Raw genomic sequence first — 13,385 nt, 5'->3', positions numbered from 1 at the left:
CTTCTCTATGGCTAGAAAAGGCACACGTGTAATCTGTATTTCCTCTGTTCAAATGTGGCAGCTCATTTTTTATTTCTTCCCCTTCTCCTTTTTCTCCTCCTTTTCCTTCTTCCTCCTCCTCCTCCTCCGTCTTCCTCCTCCTCCTCCTCCTCATCATCATCATCACTACTGTTGAAGAATCTGGATTATATCTAAAGTTCCCTTGAAGCTAATTAGCTAAATTCAATTCTCAAAAATTAGTTATTATAAAATGAATGCAAGTACAGCAACAGTAACCTCCGTATTGAAGAGCCTGTTTGCATACTGGATAACAAAAGGTATTCATGGTGTTACCATCGAGAGAATGAGAGAGATTTCAGAATTATTCTAAAGAAGGCATCAATATCCCTTTGAACGAGTAACCTGAAATAAATGACATGTATTTTACAGAATTAGAACAAACTGAATGCACATTTGTTTAAAGCTGGGATAGCAGAGGGACATAACAGTAAATGCTAATGTACATGGTGATGGTTGGCAAGTGCAAATAAGCATGCTGATCATTATCCCACATCACAGTTTATTATGACATACAACTGCCAGAAATCAATGTCAAAGCTAAGCAAAATCCAAATACCAACAGCATAATTTGCTCTTCATTTTTAGCTATTCTACCCTGCAAGCCCCGTTTTTGATTAGCAAGAAGCCTGGGAACAAAGGGTAAGAAAAAAATAATAATAAAAGAGGTCTGTGAGTTATTGGATCATTTTTAAATGCCAAGCAACCTTGGGGGAGAAGCACCAATTGAGACAAGTACGTATTTCCCCAGAGTATTTTAAAACATGCTAAAGCGTACATGATGCATTGGTGAATGGTTTTCTCAAAGAAAGCTCTTTGCTTTTGGAAGCTGAGTAGCACAAGTACCTGGTGTGGAGGAAGTTGGCATAGCAACTCTGCCTTTGCAATGGTGAATCACAGAGTAAACAGGTGCATGAAACAACTACTCGAATGTGTTCACTTCTCCACAAAGTGGTTAAATCTTGTAAAGCTTTAAAATTTTTTTTTGGTCTTCTCTTTTTGAGAAATACAAACTTAAACAGCTCATTTGCTAAACAGGAAAGGATATTCATGGCTCATGGATAGATTTATTCTCTGTACTTTCCCTGCATAAATAAAGTGACATTTTGGCTAAAAATAAGTCATTTTCCCCTCATAGGAGACACAATTGTCCATTCACTGAAAAATGGTACCAAAAAACAAGCTTTCTGGGTTGTTAAAAAATATATTCCCAAAAAAAGAATTGCTTACCTGTTGACAACAGGTCCTTTGAAATCTGGATCAAACGTCCTTGGCTCACCTGCATTTAAAACAAAGAACTTTTTAAGAATAAAAGCCAACGATATGATAAATCAAGACATATAAAATATTAATAAAGGAAAATCTACATCTTGGCTAGTCCACTGCTCAGTGCAGTGTTGAATTCATTCTTTGGTCCAGTGAAATTTCAATTACACGTTGGTTACAGCTGTCAATCCTTCTCCCTCTCTCCAGCTAGAAGCAAGACTAAAAAGAACTCTTAATGACCATATTCTACTCACCCTATGCACATGTCCTCTTACTTTTCCAAGTAGCAACAATATAGAGTACATACTGGGTAGTGACATTTGAAGCCCTACTAGTCTGCAAAACGATTTTACCACCCGCCATCGCCACATATCGCTGAGTACTTGTGAGGTGCACAGCATGACAGAGATGCCTGCTTATTCCCAGTCTCCCTTTCCTGTCAGTAAATCAGGTTTTCCTTCAAGAAGTTGGAATATTAGCAACTGTTGGTCTCTGCCATGTTGGCTGTTTGGAATTATACAAACCATTGTTATATAAATGTCATTTTTCTTGATTTTTTTGTTTTTTAGATCTACTACCAGACTTTATGCCATCTGGGGCGATGCCCTAGTCATTCATTGTTGCATCATGATTGCAATACATCACCTTCATCTTTAAACAATACAAGGTACATATGAAACGGCTTTGTTTCCCTCACATGTACTATATGGGCGGACTCAGTAATAAGTTCTGTAAAATCATTTCTGGCCGAAGATCTGAATTTTGTAATCCCTAGCCCATGATTTTTCTCCCCCAACCTAAGCACTACCACCCTCTCCTTTAGGATTTTGTCCCCATATGAAGGCCTGGTACTGAATTAAGGACAGAATTTCAAAAGGGACTGGAAAGAGCCCTCTGTGTGTCAGAAATCTAACTTTGCCTATACTCTATGGGGAAATTAAGCTGAAGACTCAAAGGCTTCTTTAATGTCATCACAGGCTGGTGGTAGAACAACAGGAAGGGAAGGACAGACTTGCAACAAAAATCCAAGAGCCAATCTTTTAACGAATATTCAGAAAACACCTACTGTATGCTGAGAACTCTGAGGGGATACAGAAGATAGATAAGGCGGGTTCCCTATCTTGGAGACCTTCCAACTGGTAGGGCAAGATCCACATATTGATTCATTCAACAAATATTTCTTGAGAATCTTTATATACCAGGCCCTGTGTTGTACCACATGAACAATGAATATACCACATAAAACAATTAATAAAGTACTAAATTGTGTGGTATTGGCTTTAAGTGTTATAAGAGTTCCAAGAAAATAGGTTTCATCAAGGACTAGAGCAGTCAAGGGGGTTCAATAAATAAGAGTTTTTGTGAAAGACTGGAGCAAAATAAAAGGGGAAGGAAAAACATTCTGGGTAAGTGAAGCTAGAACTTGGTTAAATTCAGTAACTATCCATCACCTGTTACACACTCTGCATTAAAAGAGGCATTGCAGGGGATATAAGGTTTGGTGAAACACTGTTTCTAGCTCCAACAAGTTAACAAACTGGAGAACAGGGAGAGAAATAAGTACACAAATCACTATAATACAAGGCAGTATATCATATTATAAGAGGGGCACAAAGAAAGTGCTAGGAGAGTTCTAAGAAAGGAAAGGCAATGTTGAGTTGAGATTAGTCAGGAAGGTTTAGAGCCACAATAGTTTAAGATGGACAGGTACTGTTCAGACCTGTAGAGATGAATGAAGTCACAGAGAGTTAGGAATGGCTATCATGTTTGTATGGATGGTGAAAAGATCAGCCTGGATAATGGGATAAGAGGAGGAAGAAAATAAAGCTGAACAGATAGTATGGGATCAGACTACAGAACGCATAGAAAACCAGGGATGGAAGTTATATTATACACTCTAGGCCAATGGGAACCATAGAAGGATTCTGAACAAAGGGATGACATGGTAGAAGCAGCGCTTAAGGAAGTGCAAATTAGCAGCAGTATGCAAGTTGTATGACAAGGTGCAAAATCCAGGAGACCAACTGAGACCAACTAGGAGTCTATTGCAATAAGAGAAGTGAAGTAATAATGTGAGCCACTGTCCAAGTGGTGATGGAAGTAATGGAAAGAGAGATTCAAGTTTCATCACAGAGTGGTCGTGTGGTTCACTGGCCAGGAGTAATGTCTCTGGAGTCAGACTGCTTGTTCTCTGTCGCTTTCCATCAGAATGAGCCTAGACACATCATTTCACTTTTTTGAGTCTCAGTTTCCATATTTGTAAATGAGGATAATACTAGTACCTGTGCCACAAAGTTGTTGTGAGGATTAAATGAGTTAATACTTGTAAAAGTGCTTAGAACAGTGGCTAGCACTTAGTAAACCCCCAGTGAATGTTCATTATTAGTCATATAATTACATGAAAAGATAAATAGCACTTGATGAATGGTAAGATTTGGAGTGTAAAAGACAGAAGTCAAATATGACTCCAAATTAAGAAACTGTAGACCTAGAAATTATGATTCTCAATCACTTCTCGTCGTTTGCCTTGATTTAAGGAAAGGTTGATGCTATCAAAACAGTTGAGAACGTTAATAGGTGAGAGAATTTATAAAGTTGTTATAAGAAAAAGAGCATGAGATTTATTTTGCTTTTTTTGAGTTTGAAGTGACATCTTTTTTTTTTTTGAAGTGACATCTAATTGAAAGTCCAGCATTCAACTGCAGCTAAGAAACTGGAGCCTTGGGTCAAGTCTTGACATATTAATACATATTTAGAAGTCAAAGTTTATGTCACGAAAAGAGATGGACTCCGTAAAGAAGAACAGAATGTCGGGATCTGTCAGGTATATAGAGTAATGTTATCATAATGACAATAGCAATCATACTTGACATGTTTTTAGCATTAAATGCTAAGCACTGTGTTAAGTGCTTTCATGCATTATTTTGTTACTTTGACACAATAACCTTATTATATAGGTGGATTGAAAACTATTATAACCCTCATTTTACATATGTAAAAAACAAAGTCTGGAGAGGCTAAGGAACGTGCCCATCGTCACACAGCTGATAAATGATCCCCCTGGGTTCCACATTCTGCCCACAGCTGATAAATGATCCCCCTGGGTTCCACATTCTGCCGGTCTCACTGCAGCAAAACAAATCCCATTAGTCATACCTTCCCACGCCAACATTGGTTCCTACTCCAGGGGAAGTGTATAAAATGTTTCCTGTTTGAGACTGTCTGTATAGACCTCAGTGTCAAGTTCTCTGCCACATTGTCAGCTTCTCTTTTTTGGCTGCTTGTCTGACTCTGCCTCCTAACAACAAATACATTTCAGGGTGTCTAATCCCCCCTTCTCTGGGAACTGACCTCTCTCATCCACAGGAGTGAGTCTCCAGCAGCCAAGTCTCTCCGAGGTGTCTATTCCCTGACTATCAGTGACTGGACCTGGTTTGGACACAAGACCGAAGTTGGGCCAGTCACTCCTGGCCACTCTATCCCAGGAATTTAGAATCAGAATGGACAGAGAGTTAGTCAGTGGGAGATTAGAACTGCAAGATATAAAACTTGAAGAGCAGAGAAGCAGAGAAAGCTAGCTTTCGGAAAGGAATTACTGCAGCAAATGTACAAAGAGAAGCTGAGATAAAATACCTGGCGGACTTGAGCTTCCTGTTCCAGTCCCTACCTGACCTGAGGCTCAGGATTGAGTTTCATGAGATACCTTGTATCCTTATACCCAAGTCCCCTTCCTTGCTTTTTTTGCTAGTTTACTTCGGTTATGGGCAACCCAAGAGTCCCACCAATATATGCACTTAGCTCGACTGATGTTTCAACAATTCACTTTAACCACATTTATTATATTCTTGCAATGAACAGGTGGTGGAGATTCAGGCCAGAAGGGAGAGGCAGGAGATACTTAAAGTGCTCAACGAAAGGAATCTACAACCTGGAATACTTTATCCAGCAAGGTTATCATTTAGAATTGAAGGAGAGATAAAGAGTTTCTCAGACAAGTGAAAACTAAAGGAGCTCACAACCACTGAACCAGCCTTACAGGAAATGTTACCAGGTCTTCTTTACTTCTTTATGCAGAAAGAAAAAAAAAGGCCATAATCAGAAATAAGAAAACACAGAGTAAAAAAATCTCACTGGTAAAGGCATTATATAATAATCACATTGAATCAACCACTTAAAAAGTTAATAGGAAGATTAAAAGACAACAGTAGCAAAATTCACTACAACTACAGTAAATAATCAGGAGATACACAAAACAAAAAGATATAAAACATGACATCAAAAGTATAAAGAGGGGAGGGAGGAGTAAAAATGTGCTTTTAGAATGCAATTGAACTTAAACGCCTATAAGCTTAAAATCAACTGCTATAAATATAGATGGATACATAGGAACGACATGGTAATCATAAACCAAAACTGTACAAAAAATCCACAAAAAGTGAAGAGAAAGAATCCAATCAAAACACTAAAGAAAACCAACAAATCAAGGATAAATTCTTTTTTTTAATTAAAGTTTATTGGGGTGACAATTGTTAGTAAAATTACATAGATTTCAGGTGTACAATTCTGTGTTACAATCATCTATAAATCCCATTGTGTGTTCACCACCCAGAGTCAGTTCTCCTTCCATCACCATATATTTGATCCCCCTTACCCTCATCTCCCACCCCCCTCCCCCCTTACTCTCTGGTAACCACTAAACTATTGTCTGTGTCTATGAGTTTTTGTTTCTCATTTGTTTGTCTTGTTCTTTTGTTGTTTTGGGTTTATATACCACATATCAGTGAAATCATATGGTTCTCTGATTTTTCTGTCTGACTTATTTCGCTTAGCATTATAATCTCAAGATCCATCCATATTGTCACAAATGGTCCTATATTTCATCTTTTCCAACAGCCGAATAGTATTCCATTGTGTATGTATACCACAACTTCTTTACCCAGGATTGGAAGAATCAGCATAGTTAAAATGGCCATATTACCCAAAGCAATATATAGATTTAATGCAATCCCCATCAAAATCCCAATAGCATTTTTTAAAGAAATGGAACAAAAAATCATCAGATTTGCTTGGAACCACAACAGATCCCGAATAGCCAAAGCAATCTTAAGAAAAAAGAACAATGCTGGAGGTATCACACTGCCTGACTTTAGCTTGTACTACAAGGCTACAATAATCAGAACAGCATGGTATTGGCAGAAAAACAGACATGCAGACCAATGAAATAGAATTGAGAACGCAGAAATAAAACCACATAAATAAGGATGAATTCTTGAGACTAAGTCTGCTTTCATGAAACTCACACTTGAGTAAGAAATACCGGGGGTGCCAAAAAATGTACACAAGTGGACACTTTGGTCGACGTTGCTCAAACAGTAGTTCACCATAATCAGAAGTGTCTGGACGCTGCTGGCAATTACTTTGAGCACCTCTTGTAATTGCAGAAGTCAAATGTGACTTGTATTCATCTTTTGTTATCAGTATATATTATTACAATTTTAATACAGTTTTCCTTTCTTAAAATGTGTGTACACTTTTTTGGCATCCCCTGTATAATTTCAACACTGTGTGGTAGTCATGACAGACATGAAAGGGGTGCTACGGAGCACAGAGGGGTTCATGAATAGATAAGTGTCTCCAGCTCCTGACTGACTCTAAACTTGGGCTCCACTTTCTACCAACCCACCGGCCCCTATGCCCTTTGACTTGGATCTTCCACGCTGATGTGGAACACTGTTGCTGGTATTCTTACTGAGCCAGATTTCAGTTCCCCAGACTCGTTGAACAGCTGAAATATCTCAAAAAATTTTTTTGATAAGGTACGTGTTTCTAGCCCTTCCACACCAAATACTACAATTCTGTATGTCTGGAATACACCTGGAAATGAGCATTTTTAAAAAGTCCCATCAGATAATTCTATGGCACAATTAGACTTAGAGGGCACTAGACTACTTGATTTATTCTGAATTTCGTTCTTAACCTCTATCTCCGTTCATACACGGTCCTTCATTCTAGCAGTACATCACAGAGAAAACCTGACAGAATAAGAGAAAAGCAGGTCATCGAGATGTATATGAGCTTTGGGAAACACTACAATTAAGGGTAAGAGGTGTGATGAAGCAGTTATAGAAAGAGAAACAGAAAAGTGACATTCAGGAAAGCCAATGAATTTCAAGAAAGAAGGAGGATTATAAATTCCACAGAGAAATGATTATGAAGTGAATGCTTATTTGTACCTGGAATTGCTATAAGGGCTTTAAACACAGATAGGCCATTTTGCACAATTCCGCATAGAACAATGTGAATTGCACCCCGTTGAGCTGTGTGATACAATAACAGTGGTATATTTATTATGTCATGTTATGCTCCTGATAATTCTGTGATGTACATATACCATTATTATCATTCTATTTTACAGGTGAGGAAGCTGAGGCACAGAAGAGTAAGCAAATTTGCCCTAGCCCACTCAGCTAGCAAGAGGTGGACAAATAATTGGAAGGCTGATGGTCTGAACCCAAAACCTGGGTTGGGCCAATTGGCAGTAAATTTCTCTTAGCGACCTTAGAGAAATTCCACAGATGAGTAGGGACAAGAGGCAGGTTAAAAGGGGTTGGAAACTTTTATCATCCTGTAATTATTCACTTTTTACATTAAAGAGAGGCAAAACTGGTTTAAAAGTATATAGGCTGGCTTTCCATTTTGGTGTGATTTGTACCTCACCAAGTGAAAAAGCAGATTGCAGTGTAAATGAAATGCTATTGTCAACTCTGTCTGAAAAGCTGACACACTCTGATTGTAAAGCCTGGCTGCCATATATTTCAGTTGGAAATACACTAAAACCACAGTCAAATGATAAGATTTAGCTGATTCCATCTAGTAATGACAGCTGGAAAGTGATGACTTCAGCCTGCCCCATTTGCTAGCTGAATTTGTATTGTCATGCAAATTTTTTATTTCCTGAAATCAATACAGGGCATCACTTTTTCAGAGGCCTTCATGTGCTCTAATTGTATCTCTGGAATAAATAGACTGAGGGGCCAGCTAAATGAAAAAAGCCACAATGTTTCACTATCATATAGCTTAGCTAGTTAAATACAATTCATGTTTCTCACTTAAAGAAAAAGAAAACCATTAAAATTAGATAACCATATGAAAAGCTTCTTAAGGTCACGTGACTCTTTGCTCACCAAAATTATGACAATAGAATCACTAAAAAATATTCATAATATACAGTTACACATTTGCTATTGTAGTTAACAGTTTGTATTGCACTCATACAATATAATTCTTCTTACTAGAATAATTCACAAAGATCAAGGAAAGCAGTCCAGTTAATTAATTCAACTCATGGCTGCAGATTTCATATGACTCTTTTGAATGCAAATGGCAAGATAAAGCAGTCAGTCATGCTTGAAAAATTCTTCTTTAAAAGCAGTCTGTTTCTCAAAGGAAATGACAATATAACAACCATTGATTAGTTATAAAAAGCAGAAATCTGGAACATTTAATTGTATTCTTTCAGTATATTCTCCTTCAGAGAATCTAGTGTGATTTAGAGAGTCAAAGGTGACTAAGGTGGGGCAAACAAGTATTTTAACATTTAAAACAGAACTATTATGAGCAAGCAAGTCAGATAACCATCGAATAAGCATGGAAAAAATGGTGTAGTACAAAACTAAGTTTTGTTTTAATATTCAACAACAGCCAGTGGAGAATAATGAATAATTAAATATTTGTTTTACTTTATTTTTCAAATGTGTTTACGGTTTCATGTCTATAAATGAGGGCCTTGGAAGGGTTCCCTTTCCTCCAAGTCTTAACAAAGATAAGGAACCATGTTCTTTGCCGTTTGTTATAGTTTGATGTGCCTACTTCTTAGCCCAGCACACATGGCCTTTCATGAGTTGGCCTATCACACCACCCTTATCTCTTACCATCCCTCACTTCAAACTTGAACTTCTAGAAATTCTGTACTGCTATGTTTCCCCTCCAAAATCAGGTGTTTGCATCCTAGAATCCTTTGAATAATATGACTTTCTCTTCTTTGTTCCCTTGGCAACGGCTAAAGGAAAACTACAGCTCTCCTTACAAATTCCCAACTCATCCTCGAGGAAAGAATAAGGACCAAGACATTCTACTAGCTACTCTTCCAGTGGGTGGAACCCACTTGACTAGAGACCAATATTGAGAAATGTCATATAATCCATCCCAAAGTAGCTAATTGCATTGATCTCTGAGACATACATACTTCTATTATTTGCACTTAGTACACTGTACCACGAGGCCTTTTTATATGCTATGGTAGACAAATATCCACGTCCTAACCAGCCAAACTTATGAATACACAGTATGAAAAATTTACACAGCAAAAGAAACTCTGAAGATGTGATTAAATTGAGAACCTTGAGATAGAGAGATTATCCTGGATTATCTGGGTCAGCTTAATCACAAGAGTCCTTAAATGGAGACAGAATAGTCAAAGAAGGAGTTATAACCATGTAAACAAGGTCAGAATGATGCAATGCGAGAAAATGTGGTCATTGCTAGCTTTCAAGATGGAAGGGAATCATGGACCAAGGAAGGTGACCACTTCCAGAAATTGGAAAAAGAAAAAATGAATTCTCCCCTAGAGCTTCTAGAAGGGAATACAGTCCTGCCATTTCCTTGACTGTAGCCCATTGAGACTAATTTTGGACTTCTGACCTCCAGAATTGTAAGATAATAAATTTGTGTGGTGTTAACCCACCACATTTGTGGTAATTCATTATAGCAGCAAGAGGAAGCTAATACACATGACTATTTCTCCTACTGGATTAATAGCTCCTTTAGGGCGGGAACTAGATCTTGGTTATTGTTCTATTGCTATTACCTACTTTGGTGCCTGGTATATACGCATCAGGCACTCAAATGTTTATAGAGTAAATCTAAAAAGAATGTCCACATATTTTTGAATTCTCATACCCTTAATCGAGGTTATGAAAATACAAATAGGAGATCAATGCTGACAATTTTCAGCTAATCATTTTAGGTAGATTTCAACTTGGATTAAAGGCAAGTTAAGAGACAGAATTGCATTGATGTGAAAAATTACTCACCTTACCACAAACACTAATTTAGCATCTATTTGTAATGTCAAGACCAATAGGAAAGAACAAAGAAAGTAAGGGAGCCAGTATCCCATGCTGGTAAACTAAAATTGAATACTAAAGTACCTCATATCAAATGTCATCTCTGCCACCTACAAGCTATATGATCTTCAAAGAATTACCTTTTTTCTCTTTGATCTTCCATTTTTTTCATCTATAAAATGATAGATAGTAGTGCAGGGGTTCAGAACAGTCACCCCAAGATGTGCCTCTTGGATATGTAGATTATTTTGAGCTAAAGGCAACTGAGACCCTTAGGGCTCAAAAGAAAAGTCTGCCTCTCCTTAACTATCTAGAATTCAAATTAGGGAACTTGCCCCATGATAAGAGATTATCAGAGGTCACCTTTGTTGACCTATCTGGCAGGGCAAACTACTAATTACTGACCATCTGCTCTTCTTATTGTCCTATGATGACTTCCTCCTCACTGAAGCACCAAGGCGCCTTATGTCATCCTTGGCTCAGAATGCCATAGTACCTCATTTTAACTTTTTCCCTTGAACCTCTCATATATGTCTCTGACTCTCTTCTGTATGTGGGGTTCCCATAGTATGCATGCAATTAAATTTCTTTTTTTTTTTTCTTGTCAATTTGTCTCATGTAGATTTATTTACTGGACTAGCTGAAAGAAACTGAAGGGTAGAGAAAAACTTCTTCTTCCCCCACAGAAGCAAAAAATAAAAATGAAAAAAGGAGGAGACAATTTCTGCCTTTGGGGTGACCATGAGAAGCAGCAAAATATATGTAAATTATCCTCACAACCAAAGTAGATCAGTGTAGAATCAATGCACACCAACTTTAGTTGAATTGTCACCTTGGTTACAAGTGAGACCATTAATTCTAGAAAGGTTTCAATGACTAAGCTGAGTGTGACATTTTTGATCTCACAGAAAGTGAATCAAATTCTTTTTGGAGGAGAGGAATTTTGAGGATACTTAAGGAATGTGTCACGTAGGAAAGCTGGCAAAAGCACATGCTCAGCCGTAGGAAAGACTGTGCCTGGGAGAGGAGACATGAGAGCAGGTAGGGAATGAAGAACATCATCTAGAGCTGGAACAGGATTTACACAGCCCCTCAAGCCTTCTGACTCTATTTCTGCTTGATGCAGAGGAAACAGGAAAGTTAAAGCTGAGGAATCAACAAGAAGATTGTTATCTATTGCATTTCAGACATTAGATGATAATCGGTGCCTGACTGAGGCTGTAGCAGTGAGAGAGGATAAGGCAATTCCGGAAGCATTACAGAGAAATACATTCAGTGGGGGTGAAAGAAAGGGCATGGTACTATGCTCCATAACTTAATGACAGCCATGCCTCATGCAGAAAATGATGTGCATTCCGGAAACTCATCTTGGGCAGAAACATGACCCCGCATTGGACATGGGAAGATTAATGAAAATGCAAATGAGACTCCTTCAGCACTGATTCAAACCAAACAGTACCGTGGTATTATGACCTTATGACAGCTGTGTCTCTCCCAGTCTAACTTCCTAAACATATGGGATGATAAATCACCCTGTGTTACATCAAGAATGCCACATCTCCTGCTTTAAGAATTTTTTTTCTAATCACAGAGTTGGTTTCTAAATAATTTGCACAAACCATTAACATTTAGTTAAAATGTCAACTTTAGAAGTAATAACCTGAAAGAAGCAACCTCCACTTCCACTGAGCAGGCAAAAGAAAACATGCATAAAACACTCGGGGTACTTCTTAATAAACTGATATTATAGGCAGTACTGAAAGATGCATGCTTAGGGGGCATTGGGAACGCACTTTTAAAAAAATGATTTTTCTTGAGTACTATGACAAAGCAGTGAATTTCTGCTACAGAACAGCCATGAATTATTGGATAATCACACTCAGAATAAATAAAATTCTGAATCGATATTAATTTAAAAAGAGAGTCTAGGAGCAAACAGGAACATGAATTGGATTGACAGTTTCAGCTTGGGTTTTCTAATATTTCTCTCTAGTCTAGCCATATTTGTACATTATTGTTCAACATGAGGCACTCAAAAAAATAAAAAAAGACCTATGACATATTCTAATTACATTGGAGTGTCTCATAACAAGAGGTAGGAAATGGAGATCATATTTAGTCACCCTAAATATAAAAATAAGTGATTTCATCATGCTTTTCTATCTGCAGATTTTAAGTAATAGTATAGTAAATAAATAAAGGTTGACAAAAATGATCGTGTCATCCTTACATAAAAACAAAAATTAACTTTGTAAATAAGGAGAAAATTATCTTTAAATTTATAGTTAAACAAAGACTTTCTATCGAACTTAAGAATAAACACTACTAAAGAAAACGAGCAAGCTTTTGTCAGTTTTCACAAGTTTGGTAGCTAGTGATAACATCTCTCTTACTTCCTCACATTGCCCACAGGTTATTGATGAGAACAAAATTAAACTGCTTATCAATTCTGACTTTTGCCACAACTCAAGAAAATGAACGATAATAATCACTGGGGGGGGAAAAAATCCCTATTTCTGGGCCTGAAATACAGGAAAGAAAACATGTTTTACTGCATAATTTCTACCCACAAGGCATTATAATCCAACAAATAGAAGCTACAGGTAGAACACACTAAAGAATCTGTATTACACATATGGTGTTCCATCAATAGGTCAGACTAGTCACTTAGAATGACAAACAGGAGAATAGCAGGCAGCAAAGATACACACAATCCACTGCATGACCAACCCTAAACTGTTTTTTTTTTTTTTTTTTTCTATTCAGAGAGAGAAAACAAGAGAATGAAATTCTTTCTTCTTTCTCAGGGCTGGGAGTGAGGGGTGGGGAGGAGTGAATTCTTGTTATAGAACAAGATAATCACTTGGAATGGATGCATGGATTCTTATCTTCCTCTGGGAGTCCTGTCTCCGTGAATCAATCAAAGATAAAATAGCT

General features: G+C 37.5%; 1 protein-coding gene across 5 annotated transcripts in view; it reads right to left on the bottom strand.

The window, feature by feature from the left end:
* The window catches only part of SLC44A5 (solute carrier family 44 member 5), a 319,228-nt gene that overhangs the window by 129,084 nt on the left and 176,759 nt on the right, over positions 1-13,385 (bottom strand). For all 5 annotated transcript variants that reach the window (XM_081055083.1, XM_081055081.1, XM_081055085.1 and 2 more), the window contains exon 2: positions 1,288-1,336. In XM_081055083.1, coding sequence (XP_080911209.1) covers positions 1,288-1,336 — 49 coding nt within the window. The remainder of the gene's footprint in view (positions 1-1,287; positions 1,337-13,385) is intronic.

The sequence above is a fragment of the Rhinolophus hipposideros genome (assembly GCF_964194185.1).
Source record: "Rhinolophus hipposideros genome assembly, chromosome: 8".
Lineage (NCBI taxonomy): Eukaryota > Metazoa > Chordata > Mammalia > Chiroptera > Rhinolophidae > Rhinolophus > Rhinolophus hipposideros.
The sequence above is the reverse complement of the archived record's forward strand: the minus strand, read 5'-3'. Positions and strand labels throughout refer to the sequence as shown.